The following is an 18,565-nucleotide window of genomic DNA, read 5'->3' as shown; positions in this document are numbered from 1 at the left end:
CCTTAAAAAACAAAAACCCCTGCTCCTGCCAGCTGTTGACACGTGGATGCCTTTTGGTCCCAATTGATGTTACCAACCGGGACTAAAGGTCCTCCTGCCTGGGCGCCCCGCCGCGGCCACGTGGAACTCCTTCTGTCCCGGTTCATAAGCGAACCGGGACTAAAGGTTTTGGGCTTTAGTCCCAACCCTTTAGTCCCGGTTCTAGAACCGGGACTAAAGGGCCTCTGGAACCGGGGCTAATGGGCCGTTTTCTACTAGTGCGAGGAGCTCTGTACAAAAAAGAAAATCACTGAAAAATAGTCAAAATGTAAGTGCGGTGTTTGAGCAGATTTTGTAATTTTGTCTTTTTTGTGCAGAGCTCCTCGAATGTTATTTGACCATCAAACTTTAAAAGTGCACATAACATTTGTTGATGATCATTCCCACAAAGTTTCAGAATTTTTTGAAATTTTTGCTATGTTTTCTTACGTGGGTGCATCGAACTGGTGTAGAAAAACCACTCTAATAATTAAGTAGCTCAATAGATGCAGTTGGATGGTAGTTCATTTTTTCATTTAACATTTATTATATCTGCCAATCTTGCTACTAATCTGGAGTCCATAGTGTTAAATTTGTTTGTAATTGGCGAATAATTGTTCATTTTATCTCTTTTAGGAAAGTACGTGTTGTGAGTAGCAAATCCATTTGTACCACTACGTACACCCAGCCCCAGGCAGGGCCACCACATCCGACGCAGCGTTATGTACAGCGACGACTCGCAAGAAGACCGTCAGTAGTCCAAGACATTCATTCTATTTAACAAGAGTCCTATTAAAACAATTGTGTTGACTTTGTTTCAGTTTGGTTGATACAGCTGACTTTCAACATCAATGTCTTTGTATGTGAGAGGAACACAACTAGCACTTCAGTACATCTGGCTGTGTGAACTATTTCAGATAACCTCCCTTATTACGTCCACGCCACCATAACGCTGAAAACAAACCTCACTGACTGCGGTATCATTTAGTTTTCAGTCATAACTAAATTTTGGCTCCATGTTTATTTGCTCAAGGAAGAAAGGGCCTCCGAGGTATCTAGCTGAAAACAAACCTCACTGACCGCGGTATCAACTACTCCCTCCGTCCCAAAATATAAAAATGTTTTTTACATTAAGCTAGTGTAAAAAATGTTCTTATATTTTAGGACAGAGGAAGTACTTAGTATGTAGTACGTTTGTATATTTCAAATCGAACAGGTCATTTCTTCCATTTTGTTGTTTTATTTTTGCAACCTGTTGTACGGACATTTTCATGATCGATCCATGCAGCCGTGCCCTTCACTTTTTTTAACTTGTATGCTGATGTCATTTTCGTTGCAATATGCATGCAAATATGTAGGAATGTCCTTTCCACCGAGCTAAGGTAACCACAAGGCCCACGTGTTCAAAGAGGAGTGGTACTTGCTTGGGAAATGACTCATCCCATGTCTTGTGCGTGCTACACCCTTATTCCTTTTCGATACGGTCACATGCGGACAAAAACCAACGTGGCTCGTCACAGTACTATTTTAGTAGGTACGTACACTCTTTGTCCTAAAATTACTAAAGTTAGTACAAAGTCGAGTCACTTATTTTGGAACGGAGGAAGTATTATTTAAAAATGACTGTTAACGTACTCACAAAACATCGGGGACTCCCTGACTGAATGCATAGCTCGTCCCAGTTTGTGATACTATACGGATGCAAACCATGGTGGCTGAAATTAATCAACGACGCTCTCGCCGGGTATGCGACAAGCTCACAGCTCACATGTTCTGCACTTTAAATTCACACGTGCTTTGACATTCCCATGGTCCTTGAAATTCGGTAGGTTCGCCGTCGCCGCAGGGTTGGGGTTCGCCGCCTGCGGAGGGCTGGGCTGGGGCATCGTGGAACCTGCCGATTGCCGAAGCCGGCGAACATGCTCTAGGACAAGAAGGCGTTGAGCTACTTATGAACATCTAAATATACTAAATCTAGCTAGGTTTTTTTTACCTGGTTTTTTGACTTTTTTCTATCAGTGAAAAGTCAGCCAATGAGATAGGGACACGTTATTTACTGGGGGACATAGGCGTGTAAGCGCCGGGGTGGACCTAGCGATTTAGGTTACGATCTGGGGACATTCTCTCTGCCCGCACATGGGCTGCATGCCGGCGTGTTTGATTTGGTCACATGGTTTTTGTCTGCTTGCTGTTTTGCCTGTGGCCGGCTGCATGGCGTCGTGATTCCTGGGCCGGCTGCTGCATGTGCGTCTGCATGCCGCCGTGGTTGATTCAACTGCATTTTTTTTCTTACGTGCTTTTCTGCCGTTCAGTTGCATGCCGTTTGAGTTTTTGCATCTCTGTACGTGCGTGTCCATCCACGTGTTGCATGGATAGTGGTCACTGTACAATGTTGTTATACGTCGAGTGCGTTGTGTTGGTTGGGAGCTCGCCACGTTATTCGGTACTGCCACCGTCTGTTTAGAGGTTGACGTGTGTTGGGCTTCCAGGCGGTGCCGCTCTTGCCGTATGGTCTCGAAACCATTTTTCTCGATCATTCTGTATCCTCCTGGTTGATTCAATTAAGGTTTCTTGTTCCTGGGGGACGCTATATATAGGTGGCTCTCCCCGTTGGTTTTCTTTGCCTCGTGGGCTGCCATTTCTATTACTAATAAGCATGCACGTGCAATGCATGTCTTGAGCAAAACAACCTATACAATTCATGTGAGTATTGAATATTCAAATTTTTATGAAAAAATAATTATTTTTCATGTAATGGAAGCTTTCCTGGGTGAAATGAAGCTCACTGTATACTATTCCCTCCGTTCACAAATACTATAATTTGGATATTTCAATATAAATTACATACAGACTCAAATGAGTGAACAAGCACACTAAAACGTGTCTATCTACATCCGATTCATATAAAAGGTAGAACATCTTATATTTGTGAATGGAGGGAATACTAAGCGTGTACTTATGTCATCAACTCATCTTGATCAAAGCAGCCTATGAAATTCATGTGAGTATTGAATTCTAAATTTAGATTCCAGAAATTTGATGTGTGTGTGTGTTGGGGGGTACAAATATATGTAGTGCCTGATGATCCCCACATCTCTCATGGTCAAGCTTAATATAAACCCAATCACTTATCTTTTGATTATGTCATGTGAAGTTCAAGAGGACAAGGAAATCCTAATCCAAAAAATCATAGTCATATAGTCAAGAATGCAGAATGTCTAATTTCTCGTGTGAACTTGGAATGGCTTATAATAGGTATAGTCATTGTCCATGTGAACATGACAGAGATGCAACTTTGAATAAAAATATTTAAAAATGTTGTAATCCATTCCTCTTCAATTCAGCCTACGTGTTATCTTCAGAACTGAATTGCTGGACTCAACTATAACGCTGCCCGTGGGAGTGATGGTGAGACGATAGATGAGTCTGCCGGTGGTCAAGACCATTTTGCCCCCATCCTGAGTCTCTCATCACCTGTGGTGCGACATCCGTGAACAAAAATGAAGGGAATTCAACATTTTTGTATGACATATATGGGAAGCAAAATTAGTTCTGCAAAGATTAAACACGAATTAAACTTGTCATATCAACATCTCAGCTGTGGAGAAAGATCTAGTGTTCTAGAATGGCAAACTATACAATAAGGTAAATAGGCATGAGTAGATCACACGCTCAAATAATCATTGTTTCGCAAAGCTAAACCAGGAAAGGAAAAAACCCACACAATATTTAGGAAGACCAAGCCACACAAATGACGTTTCTAATGAGATGAATATACCCGCAAGAAAAAAAATTAATTAGCAAATTAACTACTCATTTATATTCAAAATAAATAAAGGTGCACTAATGATGTGCATATCCTTCCTGGATTAACAGGTTTAAATTGTTGTCAATGATAGGACCAAATGCACGGGCAAATTCATGCCAACAACAGTGAATAAAAAAGAAAAAGAAAAATAGAATAACCTAATTGAGCAACACGCGACCAAGAATACACTGCAAAAGCGGTGTCATGTAGGGGGCAAGAGTACATCACTCGAGCCAATATGAAAACATTAAGACAAGCATACAAACAAGGCTTTGTCTAGAGTTCTTCCCGGCATACTGCATACATAATTTGAAGGGGCTTATTTAAGAAATGGTGGCATGTTATACTTTGCCACTCATGAGTAGCAAGCACGTTGTTGAAGTTGTATAGCCACAATCAGCATCCTTCAACGGGCTATCACTTTGTCTAGATTTTTTGGCCTGAATCGTGGGTGCTCTCAGTACACGCACCTCTGAAAAACAGAGAGCACCCATATAAGCTTAAATTCCTTGGCCGAGGTTGGCTTAAAAAAAGGGACTTCTTCCTTGGTTGTTGTAGAACTACATGGCCTGAGCTGCAGTTATTTTGTATCTGCTATTTTGGATTGCTAGAGTTCATGTTCACCTCCAACTTGCATCAGCAAAATATGTAGGCCTCGTTAGTATACTGGACAACTACAGAGCTAATGGAACTGCATAATTTCAATACACCTGCATCAGGCTTGCCGATCAACTACTCAGGTAAGAGTTGAAACCGAGCTCAACCAGTAAGCAAAAAAAAAAAAAAACAGTTAAGGAAAAACGTCTCGCCCTTGTCGACGATATGCAATAATCATGCCTAAACACTATGTGCACACATGGTGAGAGATGCCACAACATGTCAAGGTAAACAGCTAGCCATTCCTATTGTACAGATTTGCAAGTCTTAGGATGTGGTAAAATTCTAGGTAAGCAGGTTAGCATTGCCATACTTGTCATTTGGATCAGTACGGCTGTTATACATCTCTGACCTCATTAGTCCATCAGTAAAAGAGCAAATCATGTAAGGCTTGATTCAAATCTCGCATAACTGAACTTAATGAACTCATGATTGTAGATTGAATGCAGAACCAGGATGTCACTACTTACAAAATATTTACCCTAAAAAATCATGGATGGTGAGCTTGTTCTTGACTTCTGTTAACTCTTAACACTCGACTTCTCCATGGAAATATAAGAAACAAGAGGATGAAAAGGCCAAAGATGGTGTCCTTTTTGCCAACACAACCTGCGCCTGATCAGATCTTGGGACCTGGGCATCTCTTGGTTGCTGTCAGTAAAAATATTCCAAACTTTGATGCTCAGTTTCAGCTTGTCTAAAGGCTAAAAAAAGGGAAGTTAAATCACAAATGTGATCATTGTAAAGGCTCTTAACAAGTTCAGCTGTACTGGTCATCGAAGAATGAAGGTTAGGATATAAGACACAGAGAAACATGCATAGCATCTTTCTGGATATATCGCAGACTGCCGCTAACTCGTAACAAAGAATACCATTTGCTAAAATTGGTTCTACATTAACAGAAAAATTCACCAATTTAAGGGATGTGCTTTAAAAAGATCAAAACAGATTGTATCGGGAGGTTGCTATATCTATATAGTGGGGTGAAAGCCTATTTCATAAAGATCAAAACAGATGCAGTAGATAAAAAACACCAATTTCCATAGACAAATCACCAAGCTAAACATACTTATGTACTGATATATGGGATAAAACGAAACCATGCTTCCTGGTCATTGTCATCAAGGAGAAAATTACAAGACTGGAGATTCTGAACAAATATTCCCATGTAGTGTAGTTCTAGCACACCAAGCGGCAAATCGGCGCCATATCTGCAAGTTACAGGAAACCATAAAAATATGTAGTACTACTCAAGAAAACATCTTCTAAACAGAACATCATAAGCATTCTCAAAAGTCAACAGGATAATGTGTCTGCAGTAAGGTGAGAAAGGATACATGCCAGTTAATATCAAACAACACGTTCAACACATAACTGGTACAAAGTTGCAAACTGCATGCTTAGATGACTCTTCATCTAAAAATGGGTATATTTGCCTCTGCACAAAAATGCATTCTTATGATAAATTGATAATACGACTAACATTCAGTATTCAGAACTCAAATATGTACAAAAATGTGGAGCCTTCCACCATACCTTAAAACATCTGACAAAGGGAGCCTTCCACCTTTAAGCCGAGCCATCCTATCCCCAATGGATCCTTCGGAGAACCTCATCGCTACACAAAGCTGAAATAGACAAAACAAAACTCCATCTTAATTGATTCATTCACAGGCAACCCAACAGCAAGTCTCCACCAGAAAATATATACCCTCCCATTATGCGTTGAGATGCCTTGTAGGAAGCAGATATTGCCCGGGCACTGGCATTTGCGGAAGACCTCGTTGAACCTCGCCGAGAACACCTGCAGCTGGTCATCCCTGACCGGGTGCAGCATCTTCACGTCGAACTCGTGGTAGAGGTCATAATACTCTGCCTTTGGTATCTAGGCATACACGAAGGGGCATCTCCCTATCCGGTGCTTCAGATCCAGCACCGCTGGGTCGATCCACGGGCTTATATGGCTCGAACCAAGATGAACCAATACGGAACTTGGAAGAAGCGGATGCCGACGTCGAGGAGCTGCTGGGACCAGGAGGAGGAATCCTGCAGGTCGAGGGAGCAGACCTCCAGGGCGCCGCGGTGGATCAGCTCCAGACATTGGGCGGCGCCAAGGAAGCTCTGCCCGCCAGTCACCGCGAACCGCACGCCTCGATCCCCTCCGCCTCGCTCGGGCATCTTTGCTGCAGCTTAGGGTGTGGGGCGGGCTACGGGGCAGGGCGGGGAGGCGGCTCACAGCGACCGCAACGGGGCTCGGCCGGCGACGCGGCGTGGCCGTGGAGAAGAGAGGGAAATAGGGGAGATATGGCGTCCGTCGCGCGAGGCGGCGGCGGAGGCGTGGATGGCGCCCGTGGGGAGAAGGGAAGCACGGTAGAGGGGAGGAAGCGGGGGTGCAATCACGGCAGGGGATGATTTTGTTAGGCGCGTGATGTGCGGCGGCCTCTTTGCGTGACGAGGTGGATCGTGAGAGGGACAAGACGTGGGCGTCTGCCTGGTAGAACAATTAATCTGGAGCGTTATTTTGTGTCACAAACTCTAGATGTAATATAGACTGTTAGATGCGATTTACTTTGACTAATCTAACGTCTCTGGTTCTTCCATGTACATTTTGTTGTGTGGTTTTAGGGGAATTAAAGTTTGCTCTTTTAATAGTAGTATATAGATATATAGATATAGATATGCCTATTGATGGTTCGTCCTGCGGCTCCTGCCTCTGCCGAGAGCTGGAGCAACTTGCGCCGCTCAGGTCGCCATCCTGGTGTTCGACCAGCCGTCATTAATCGGGTGTGTAATGGCCGGAGCCGAGCTGCTGCTTGAGGTCGCCGTGCGTTAGTGAGAGAGGGATGCCGTTGGTGGCCGAGTGTCCGCTGTTCATTCATTGCGCCGGGGGCACCATGCAGTTCGTCGTCCTGTCTGCTTGCTTCTCTCTTGATTTTTCCCCTTCCTGTATGATTATTGGATGTTTACGTGTTTGTTTTCTGATCTTTGTAGGGGCTGAGTCTACATCTTTATAATGATTCGTCTGCTGGTGGTTTGTATATGCTGGCGGCCACAACCTCGGCGAGCCGGGCTACAACGAAAGCGGCTGTGGCGGGGACGGACGATGCTCTTGCTGCGCGCGGAGCTCTCGTGGAGGTGGCTCATGCATCTGGTGCGCCTGCAGGGGCGGCGGTATTGAACTCTTGATGGTGCGCATGGCATACGTACGTCGTGACTCGTGAGGCAAAGCAGCCTCGGGGCGCGAGGTCGCCCGCTCGATGGTGCCTGCGTGCAGGTTTCCCGGGATCCGTCTTGGTGCTGGAGCTATCACGCCACTGCCACTCCAGTCGCTGCCTCCGGCCGCTGCGAAGCTCCGCTGCTCGCAAGTCGTGCGGGTGCACGAGATGGACCACCTGCTCAGGTTTGGCTACTCGATGGAGAATGACAATCAGGCGCGGATCCGCCTGACTATCACGTCACGGGAGTTGACGAAAGACGATGTCATCACGGTATCCAGAGCCTGTACGAGAGCAACTCAAACTTCAAGGGCGTCACGCCGCCGGCGACGAGCTGCAGGGAAATCCACAGCGGTCTGCGAGCATGCACTTCGAGCGGCTTGGCTGGCGTAGCGCGCACAAGCGTTTGTGTGGGTAGTTGCTCATCGATGGATGACCTTTTTTTCCAGAACTTCGTGAGCATTTAAACACTGGTCACTGGGTGTGGAAGATGGCGTATATTGTATAAACGTGATTTTTACATGTATAGAGCAAATCATACACAAATTAATAGATACTGGAGGCTTTTCAAAGAAAATATGATACACTTAGCAAGACCTTTTGAACCATGTTGGCACTACTTTATTTGATTAATAAGATGGCCGTATGCATCTTTCTGATGCAGAGGCCGGGGACTCACCCCTTTTCCAAAAAAAAAACTTAGCAAAAATAATAGACTAAATTCATAATTTTTATAAACCTAGATATATGACTATTAGCAAAAAAAATTAACTATAAAGCATCAATACACATCAATAAACATATCATTCCCACATTTACACTATTATATAACCAGATGATCCTTAAGACCATATTTATTTATACACAAACAAACACAAACCAATGACAAAGTTAACATATCATTTCAAATTAGTTCCAACCAGCCTTTGCAATAGCATATCTACATGCCTTTCTATCATCCCATTTCATAGTTCATTTTGCATCAAAGAAAAGCATCATTTTCCCAATTTAGACCCTCCGTTTCAAATTAGCCATCTTCCCAAGTGAACATATGATTCTCTCCACAACTTCCTATGTGTATTCACGTCAAATATAACACATTGGTCTGATCAACTATATCTTCTATCAAATCAAACATGTTATCATCCGATACGAGTACCTTCACACTACAAATGTACTTTCACAATAAAAATGTAGCAGCTACTATATTTCTCCTCACCAAGACCTCTACTTTCGAAACTGACTTTTCTTTCACAAATAGTGTTCAGAATATCCACAAAGAAACCTCTTCATTCAACGTACCCCATATTTGCGATCCACAAAACATAACAATCAGCACAATTATTAAGACAAGGGAAAAAATTATCGTACAATCCACAAGTAAAATTAATCTACCTTTATCTTCTCCATCTCCAATCATTCGCAATGCCCAACTATGTTGCCCATCCATATTTTCCATTACATGAGCAACAAATGGCATTTACACACGTACCATATCGATGGGGTGCGGCGTGCCGCCGCACGGGCTAAGCTAGTATAAGCTAGGGGAGCTAATGCCCCCTCCCCACCTCAACGTAATGCATGGGGTTCCCGGCCTCGTGTGCAGAACGAACAAAAAGAAAGAAAGAACACGTCCTATGTGCAGGTATGTTTTACATTACCTGCACATGCATTGCGGAGGCTGCAGTGTAGTCATGTTAGGCCTTCCTCTGTATCGTAGTTCTCTCCGGCAGCGGTCGCACTAGGCTGGCTTGAGTTAGGTTTTGATTCCCGTTGTATCAGTAGTCGGTGGTGGAGTAGCTGGCGTCGTCGAGGTTTGGGCCCTATTGGTGGTCGACAGCGCTCCCCGGCGAGCTCGGATTTGTACCTGTCTGTTATTAGTAATGTTTGTTGCCGGAGTTTTACAGCGTGTCTCCATGAATGACGTCCCTAACCATCCAATTATGAGCTGGAATGTATTGTTGAGCTACTTATAAGCATAATAACATATAAGCCAGGGGGGCTAATGCCCCCTCCCCACCTCCACGTAAAGCATGGGGTTCCCGGACTTGTGTGCAGAACGAGCAAAAAGAAAGAAAGAATACATCCTATGTGTAGGTATTACATCACCTGCACACAATATGTAATAAGATTTGTCAACTCTGTTGCCGCGGTGCCGCTTAGCACCTCTGTATCTGCCGCTGCTCGCCTGCTATGTATTTATTTATATGATCTGTTCATTTTCTGTTAGTGATCACCGTAACAAATTAAAGATTATCATCGTAACAAATTATGATCTGTCAGGACTCAGGACAGAAATGGTAACGATAGGTTTTTGGCTCCATATGACAATTCTTAGAAAGATTCTGAAATGAAAAGATACTATTGAACAAATCAGGGCCCCGTGAGTATACACCACTTTCGAATATAAACAAATTTAATTTGTGAACAGACAGTTCTGCTCTAAACACACACATAACAATAGTGCGGACAGAAATACCTTGTCCACTTTGTTTCCTTTTTTTTTTGCGGGAAAGCAACATACTTTAATTAAAAGAGTTAGGTAGCTCGTCAGCTATTACAGAGAGAATACAATCGGGAGGAGCAAGTCTCCAAACTTGAGCAATTCCGTCGCCTACAGCAACCTTAGCCAGCGTGTGAGCAGCGTGATTCGCCGTTCTTCTTCTCCACGTGATCTTGCATCCCACCCAGCCTCTCATGAGGGCTTTGATATCTTCCACAATAGGGCCAGCGACCGACAGATTCTTAGGAGTCGAGTTAACCATGCTGACAGCCTCCCTACAATCCATCTCAACATGTATCCGTTGGATGCCCAGCTCATGTCCAAAAGATAAAGCCTGTCTACAGGCCATCAGCTCAACCAACTCCGGTTTCGAGCAGTTCGGAAAAGGTTGAGCTAGGGCTCCCCGGAACGCCCCCAAGTGATCTCTGGCAACTACACCACCTCCTCCATGGCCTGTGGCCAAAGAAACAACACCATCCGCATTAAGCTTAACCCAGTCGGTCGCCGGAGGTTGCCACTTCTCAGGCGGGGGTTTAGCCTCAACCCGCACCTTCTTCAACACCGTTTCAGTCCATTCATCCATAAGGCCGGATACCCTTTCAGCCACAGCCAATGGATTCTTGATCCGCACCCCATCGCGAGCCTCATTTCGCGCAAGCCAAAGTCCATATAAGCCCTGCATGGACATCTCTTTCTCCTCATCCCGAGCGTCACCCATCCAGTTCCATAGCCACCGGCCAACTTCATGATTAGATAGAGCACCATCCGGTGGGGAGGCCGCATGGACAGACCGCAACTCGGTGAGGGAGCTCCAGAATTGTCGCGAGTGATGGCAGCTCCAGAAGCGATGAAGCAAGGTCTCCTCACGTCCACAAGCAGGGGGAAAAATGCCCGGCTTAATCCGTCTTCGCAGCAGCTCGGACCCCGTGGCCAGACCATTGCGCAACAACCTCCATGTATGAACCTTAATCTTGTTCGGGACATGCGTGCTCCACATAGCCAACCAGTTCTTGTGGGAAGCAACCGAAGAAGACGATCCTGGGTTTCCGGTTCGAGCCCGCCTTAACGACATGGCCAGATGATAGGTGGAGCGAACACAGTAGATGCCATCTTTAGTAAAATTCCATGCAAGCAAATCATCCACTCCCGGGCCTCCTATAGGAATTTGCTTGATGTCAGCAGCATCACTCGGGCTAAACATCGCATCCACCTTAGTCTCATTCCATGCACTTCCATCAGATGTCAACAAATCAGCAACTCGAGTCGAGCCTGGGAGGAAAGTTTGGCCCAGTGGCCTCAAACTGTTCCTCCGGGGAATCCAGTTATCATGGTGGATGTGGACCCTGGAGCCATCCCCAATCCGCCACACAGCCCCTTCCCGCAGCAAATCTCGACCAAAAATAATACTACGGAACGTGAACGACCCATTTGCTGGACATATAGCATTTATAATTGAGGAGTCTTTGAAATATCTTGCCTTCAGGACCCTAGCACACAGTGAGTCCGGGGTTTGTAAGATCCTCCACGCTTGCTTGCCCAACAAAGCCTGGTTGAAGACCTCAAAATTACGGAATCCCATACCGCCATCTCGCTTTGACAAGCACATTTTGTCCCAGGCTACCCAGTGCACCTTGTTTTCTCCATGAGTTGATCCCCACCAGAAGTTTGAGGAGATAGAGGTCAGGTTTCGGCACATTTTCTTTGACAGTCGGAAACAGCTCACGGTAAACGTCGGTGTCGCTTGCAACCCGGACTTGGCAAGCACTTCTTTTGCAGCCTTTGAGAGCCCTTGCCCTTTCCATCCCATCACTTTCCCCTTTGAGCTCTCATAGACATACCTAAAAGTACCATCTTTAGACCGGCCCACCGCCGTCGGTAGCCCGAGATACTTCTCACTTAAAGCTTCTGAGTGGATTCCAATCACACCATTCAACATGTTTTTGTTATCCTCTGAGCATCCTTTCAAAAAAGATGGATGACTTCTGTAAGTTCACCCTTTGTCCCGACGCAAGCTCATATACTTGGAGGATGTTCCTAAGAGTCTCCAGGTTTCCCTGAGACCCTTCCAGGAACACGATGCTGTCATCGGCGAAGAGGAGATGCGTCACATGGGGGCCAGTGCCACCAAATGACACTCCACTAATCTTTTTCTCCTGCTGGGCTCTCTTTAGGAGAGCAGAAAAACCTTCCACACATAGCAAGAACAGGTACGGAGATAGTGGATCTTCCTGTCTGAGGCCCCGAGAAGGCAAGAATAGATCCGATAGACCCCCATTAAGTTTAACAGCAAATTTGGTAGTCTTCACACACCTCATGATCATGTCAACCCACCCCTGTGCAAAGCCCAGACGCCCCATCACCTGCTCAAGAAAAGACCATTCCACTCGATCGTACGCCTTCAATCATATCCAACTTGACAGCACAAAGGGTTTTCTTTCTTTTCCTCCTACGAATCGCATGCACGCACTCGTAAGTGACCAAGACATTATTAGTAATTAACCTTCCCGGTACGAAAGCACTTTGTTCCTCAGAAATCATCACAGGCAAAACCTTCTTGAGTCTGTTAGCTAAGACCTTTGCTGCCACCTTATATAAAACATTACAAAGACTAATGGGCCGAAACTGAGATAACAGCTCCGGAGCGTTGACCTTCGGTATCATCACAAGAGTTGTGTCATTGAAGGACTCCGGAGTTGCGCGGCCCGCGAGAAAATCACGAACGGCCGCACAAACATCCTGCTTCAGGAGAGACCAGTGTCTCTGATAGAACAACGCAGGCAGCCCGTCCGGCCCCGGTGCTTTCGTCGCTCCCATCTGAAACAGTGCTTGTTCAATTTCCTCATCCAAAATAGCAGCAATAAGATCACCATTCATGTCATGGGTGACAACCTCATCCATAAGTCCAATAATTCTGAAATGAAAAGATACTATTGAACAAATCAGGGCCCCGTGAGTATACACCATTTTCGAATATGAACAAATTTAATTTGTGAACAGACAGTTCTGCTCTAAACACACACATAACAATAGTGCGGATAGAAATACCTTGTCCACTTTGTTTCCAACAAGCATCTTTATACAGTCTTGGTTGGTCGAATACATGCCAATTTTCTTGGCCCATGTGTTTTTATCTCACGGTCATGATTGCCTCCAAAAATCTGTCGATGTGTTCCCAAACCTGGTCGATTTTCTCGCCACGTCTCACCGGTAATCACTCCCGCATTAGTCTCACCTGCCCTAAACCAACCCATCCCTTGTCCCCGTCTCACCTGCTCCCGATTCATCCTTCCCCACACTGCCCTGGATTCTCTTCGCCATGAACCAATCATCGAGTTATTTATCCAAAACCACCACACTTGAGGCTAGAGTAACAACTTGATACCACATTTAAGTCAGGGCATAAAAAACCACCAAAATTGCGCCTGATCTGTAACGCGGAGCACTGATGCTTGAATTCGTTCACGAAGACAGCAAATCTGACCGGTTGGGCCCACCTGGCCGGCTGATGTGGCATGCCTACCTGGATAATTTGTTGAGGTGGCCAAAGGCCCCACCTGTCAGCCTCTGTCTTATTCACCCCCTCTCTCTCCCCCCAAGCCACCTTCTTCCCCACCCACCCCGACACAGCCGGCCATATCCAGCGCCGCCGCCAGATCCTTACCCCGGCGAGCCACCCCACCCCGGCGATCCTCCCCGTAGTCCATGGTCTCCCGTCGGGCGCGACCAGGCCCTCCTGGCGGACGAGCAGAGCACGGGGGTGGCCATGGCCTCCCGTCGGGAGCGACCAGGCCCTCATGGCGGACGAGCAGAGCGCGGGGGTAGCCATGGCCTCCCGTCGGGCGCGGCGACCACGGGGCATGGCCACGGCGCTCCACGACGGCGCACTCGGCCAAGGCCTCCATACGTGAGCCACGAGCACGGGCGTGGCCAGAGCGCTCCACGGCGGCGCGTGCGGCCAGGGCTTCCCGGCGGGCACCGTGCGCAGGGGCGCGATTAGGGAACTCCACCACGGCACCCCTCCCCCTTCTGTACGGTCGCGACCAGGGCCTCTAGCGGTCGCCGCGAGCACGAGTTCCCGGCCGAAACTCGTTGGATCCAGGCGCAGCAGAGGGCTGGGGCAGCTCGGCGATGTCAGGGCGGTGCGGCGAGGTCGAGTTCATCCATGGCGCGGGAATGGCAGTTGCTCCTGTTTGAGAGAGAGGGAAATCAGGGAGGAAGGAGGAGGAGAAAAACAAAGGACCGGCGAGGGGAGCTCCAGCAGCTTGACATCGGCGGCCAGGTCTCAGATGGCCGTCGACCAGCAAGGGCGGCGAGCCGCACCGGCGGCGCCCAGTGTGCTGATAAGCCCATTACCTGTTTGTTGAAATGCCCACAAGAAAAGGAATTTTAAAAGAGACAAACAGATGAGTCACTTACAGGTGGGTCCCTTGTCCAACTCAGCATATTGTCCACACAAGCATGCCATGTCAGCCTGACAGGTGGGCCCAACTTGTCAGTTTCACTGTTTTTGCAGGCTTATCAGACAATCAGTGCTCCCCGTTAGTCATTAGGCACAAAATTGATGGTTTTTGTGCCCTGTTCGAAAAGTGGTACTAAGTTGTTACCCTAGCACCAAGTGTGGTGGTTTTGGGTAAATAACTCCCAGCCATCCCCACAACAGCCGTAGATTCACCGTGGTGTAGATATTCCATTGCCTCCGAGACACCAAGCATAATGTCCATTCTCTTGATGAATCCTAGTGACTCACTATTTCCAGTGTGCAAGTATGCTTCCAAGCTACTATTGGGCATGTATTGAAGCAGCAGTGCTCTGAAATCCAAATTGGAACAGGTATTCAATATCTGTATCAAGTTGCGATGCCGAGCCAACCGCAACACCTGACATTCAACATCAAAGCTCCTCACAGCTTGCTCAAATTGCATGTTGAGCACTTTTATTGCAACCATCAAACCATCATCTAATTGGCCCTTGAAAACTTTGCCAAAACTTCCAACTCCAAGTAGGTTGTCCTCGTTGAAATTTCCAGTGGCACGAGCAATCTCATTGTAGGATACCAACCTATGGCTGATCGGATCAGCCATGTCAGTAGGAGTCATAACATTTGGTTGTTTCTTTTTCTTTCCCAACATTAGGTATAAAAAGGCAGCAAAGGCAACAACTGTTATAGTGACAGCAGGAAGTATACACTTGAGGAAGTGTTGACCATGAGTGTCGTCTAGACATGGTGAGAACCCTAGATGAGGAGCACCACACAACCCAACATTCCCAATCAAAGATTGCAGTGTGAGGTTTGTGAAAACACCTCCATCTGGTATTTGCCCTTCTAATTTATTAAAGGATAGGTTCAGATAGGTAAGGTATGTGAAGTTGGCCAGGAACTTTGGTATTAAGCCTGAAAGATTGTTTGATAATAGGTCCAATGTGGCTAAGTTGGTTAAGCGTCTGAAAGAGTCTGGGACTAAATCCTCGAAAGAGTTGTACGAAAGATTTAGTCAGGTTAATGTCATTGCCCCGTAACAAAAAAAGGTTAATGTCATTGCAGCCACCTATCCAGATGAAATTGGGAGCCTACCAGCCAGAGGTTACAAGAAAGATCTATTCGGACCATAGTTTGCATATGGCTAAGGTAATGTACCGGTTAGGAGGTTATTGGACAGTTTGAGTCTGGTAAGGTTATTAAGGTAAAACAAGGTTGATGGTATGGGCGAAGATAGACGGTTATTAGATAGATAAAGGAACTCCAACATGGTGAGGTTGCCAATGCCTTCTGGTATGGAGCCAGACAATATATTGTCGTCGAGGTATAAATGTACAATATTACTTAGATTTGATAGTGTAGCTGGAAGCCCTCCTGTTAGTTGATTGTTTTGAAGGCGTAGATCAGTGAGTTGTGTCATTTTGCCCAATTCCACCGGAATCTCTCCAGTTAGATTGGAGTATGAGATATCAATGAAGTTCAGCATGGTGAGATTACTGAGCACAACAGGGATTGGACCAACAATACCTTTGCAACCCATAGAAATTCCCATAAGATGTGGCAGCTCACCCAACCATGTCGGCACGACATCCGCAAAGAGGTTTCCCGCTATATTAAGTATCCGCGCGCAGGTGCTTGCATGATGCAAGGCCCAATGGAATTTGACCCGTCAATTTGTTCTTGAAGGTATCAAATGTTTGCAACATGGGGAGACTAAAACTTCTGTTGCTAGGTATAGGACCTATAAGATTGTTGTTTCCTAGGCGCATCTCCACAAGTCTGGACATGTTGAAGATGGTACGACCGTATGAGGTATCGGACCTGATAGCTGGTTATATCTCAAACCAAGAAACTGAAGCATGAGCAACGAGCCAATACCATCTGGTATTGGCCCAGACAGAGTGTTGTTCCCAATGTCTATGTGGCACAGTGAAGGTGTGGTGTCAAATGAGAAATTCAGTGTGAGGCCTGTCATGTAATTTTGTTTCATAGAGAGGTACCTAAGGCTACCTAGGTTGCGTAGCTCATCTGGGATTTGTCCAGAGAGTTGGTTGAAATCTAGGACGAGAAATTGGAGCCTCGAGAGGTTTCCAATTGAATGAGGGATGATATCTGATAAAGTATTATGGCCAAGATCCAAATATCTAAGGCGTGGTAACCTTCCAAGATCAGCTGGGATGGAGCCGGCGAGGGTCGTGTTGGTGAGGTTGAGTACATGGAGGAAAGAGAGGTTACCGAGGTGAGGGCTGAGCTCTCCTTGGAGGGGCACGTTCGGCAGCTCCAAAGCAGTGACACGCTGGTGGTGGCGGCGGCTGCATGACACGCCGGTCGAGTGGCAGAAGGACTCATCACTTGTCCAGTTATTCGCAAGGATGCTTAAAGGATCAGATAACTGGGATCTGAAAGCCAGCAGCGCGGCAAGGTCAGTGTTGTTGCTCGGAGCAGGAGATGAAACAACCATGAATGGGATCAGAAACAAGCTGATGGCCATCAGCACGACCAGAGTGTATGAAGGGGCCGCCATTTCACTCGCGTGTCGGGTGTGTGGTAAGGTCATTTGTGTATGTTCATTGGCTCAACACAGGCGGAGTCGGTCTACTTATGCCATGCAGCAACGTCTGGAGCTGTGGCCAATATTAACCACGACTGCTTCCTGTCCTTGCTCCTCGGGCACCGGTACAGGGACATCGCCATGCCTAACCTCAAGTAAGACAACTGCATCTTTGTTTGGTTCTACCTAGACGCAAGACCTTGACCACGACCTTGATTTTAAACTCAAGTGAGACAAGTATGTCTTTGCTTTCTGACTGTAGGCAGCACACATCAGGAAATGGCAGGCACATACTCCTGCTAACGTTCCTCCAGGAGCAAAGAATTTTCTACAGCAATAACGTACACCCAACGATGAGTTCTGTTTGGCTGGAATTTCCTTTTTCCACATGATTCCAAATCACACAGTAGGATATTTCATCGCCACTTTGCCATTAAAATGATGATTACATAGTAAAGTAAAGCAAAATGTGTTGTTAGATTTTAGTATCAAACTGATCTCAACTTTAAAACCAACTTCTAGAGACTAAAACTGAACCGACTGTACCAAAATGTGTTGTTAGATTTTACTAGTACCATACAGTAGGATATCACTTATATGCTTTCTATATATTTAGCATATGTCGGCCAGTGATATTCTACCTGTAACATAAGTATTCTGTAACCATTTAGCAACCACATCTTAGGGCATCTCCAGCCGCGCCCCCAACAGGGCCTCCCCAGGCGATTTTGCCGCGCCGGCGCCAAAAAAAGGCACCAGTCGCGTCCCCAGAAGACCGTTTTTCGCCGGCTCGGGCCAAAACTGGTGCCGGCGGACCCAGGCCGAACCCGGCGCCCTGGGGGGCGCTTGGGGAGCCGGCGCAAGCGAAAAAGGCGCGTGGGCCCGCCCTGGAGGCGACCCGAGGGCCTTTTCCCGCCGTTTGTTGACGCTTTTCCCTCGCATCTCTCCCGCTCGCTCGCCTTCCTCCCGCCATTCTCCCCCTTTCTCCCGCCAAACCCCCTCCCGCTCGCCTTCCAGTCGCCGCCATGCCGCCGAAGAAGTACACCATGCCGCGCGCGGCGGCAAACGCGACTGGTGCCGTGGTCCAGCCGAAGCAGAGGAAGCCGAGGGCGCCGCCATCGAAGCCGCCGGGCATGTCGAACGCCGAGTGGAGGGTGGAAGTTCAGCGGCGCGAAGCAGTCACCGCCGACAGGCGGAACAGGGCCATGGCCAAGAAGGCCCGCGACAACGCGGCGCGCTTGGCGGCGTCTTCCTCGGTCGACCAAGCGGGGATGAATCCACCCGTCGTCAACCAGGCCCAGTACGCGCCCTGGGGACAGCAAGGCGCCGGATCTCC

At 46.9% G+C, this 18,565-nt stretch overlaps 1 protein-coding gene and 1 pseudogene across 1 annotated transcript; both read right to left on the bottom strand.

Moving 5' to 3' along the window:
• Window positions 1-5,503: 5,503 nt before the first annotated feature.
• LOC119352467 (E3 ubiquitin-protein ligase KEG-like) lies at window positions 5,504-6,800 on the bottom strand. Its single transcript, XM_037619093.1, has 3 exons — window positions 6,195-6,800; window positions 6,020-6,111; window positions 5,504-5,694 (listed from the first exon to the last, which is right to left on the bottom strand). The coding sequence occupies exons 1-3, from the start codon at window positions 6,318-6,320 to the stop codon at window positions 5,553-5,555; spliced, it is 360 nt and encodes a 119-aa protein (XP_037474990.1). The 5' UTR covers window positions 6,321-6,800; the 3' UTR covers window positions 5,504-5,552.
• Window positions 6,801-14,887: 8,087 nt separating this feature from the next.
• On the bottom strand, window positions 14,888-17,202 carry LOC119358445 (annotated as a pseudogene).
• Between the last annotated feature and the right edge of the window lie 1,363 nt (window positions 17,203-18,565).

The sequence above is a fragment of the Triticum dicoccoides genome, chromosome 2A (genome assembly GCF_002162155.2).
Source record: "Triticum dicoccoides isolate Atlit2015 ecotype Zavitan chromosome 2A, WEW_v2.0, whole genome shotgun sequence".
In the NCBI taxonomy this organism is placed as follows: Eukaryota; Viridiplantae; Streptophyta; class Magnoliopsida; order Poales; family Poaceae; genus Triticum; species Triticum dicoccoides.
Note: the sequence above shows the minus strand (reverse complement) of the source record. Positions and strands in the feature narration are given on the sequence as shown.

Excerpts from the sequence above, each read along its gene's own strand:
- LOC119352467 (XM_037619093.1), bottom strand. The coding sequence starts at position 6,320 with ATGCTGCACCCGGTCAGGGATGACCAGCTGCAGGTGTTCTCGGCGAGG. Across the intron at positions 6,112-6,194 it reads TCTCAACGCATAATGGGAGG|CTTTGTGTAGCGATGAGGTT; the intron begins GTATATATTTTC and ends TGTCTATTTCAG. Across the intron at positions 5,695-6,019 it reads CCTTTGTCAGATGTTTTAAG|ATATGGCGCCGATTTGCCGC; the intron begins GTATGGTGGAAG and ends TGTAACTTGCAG.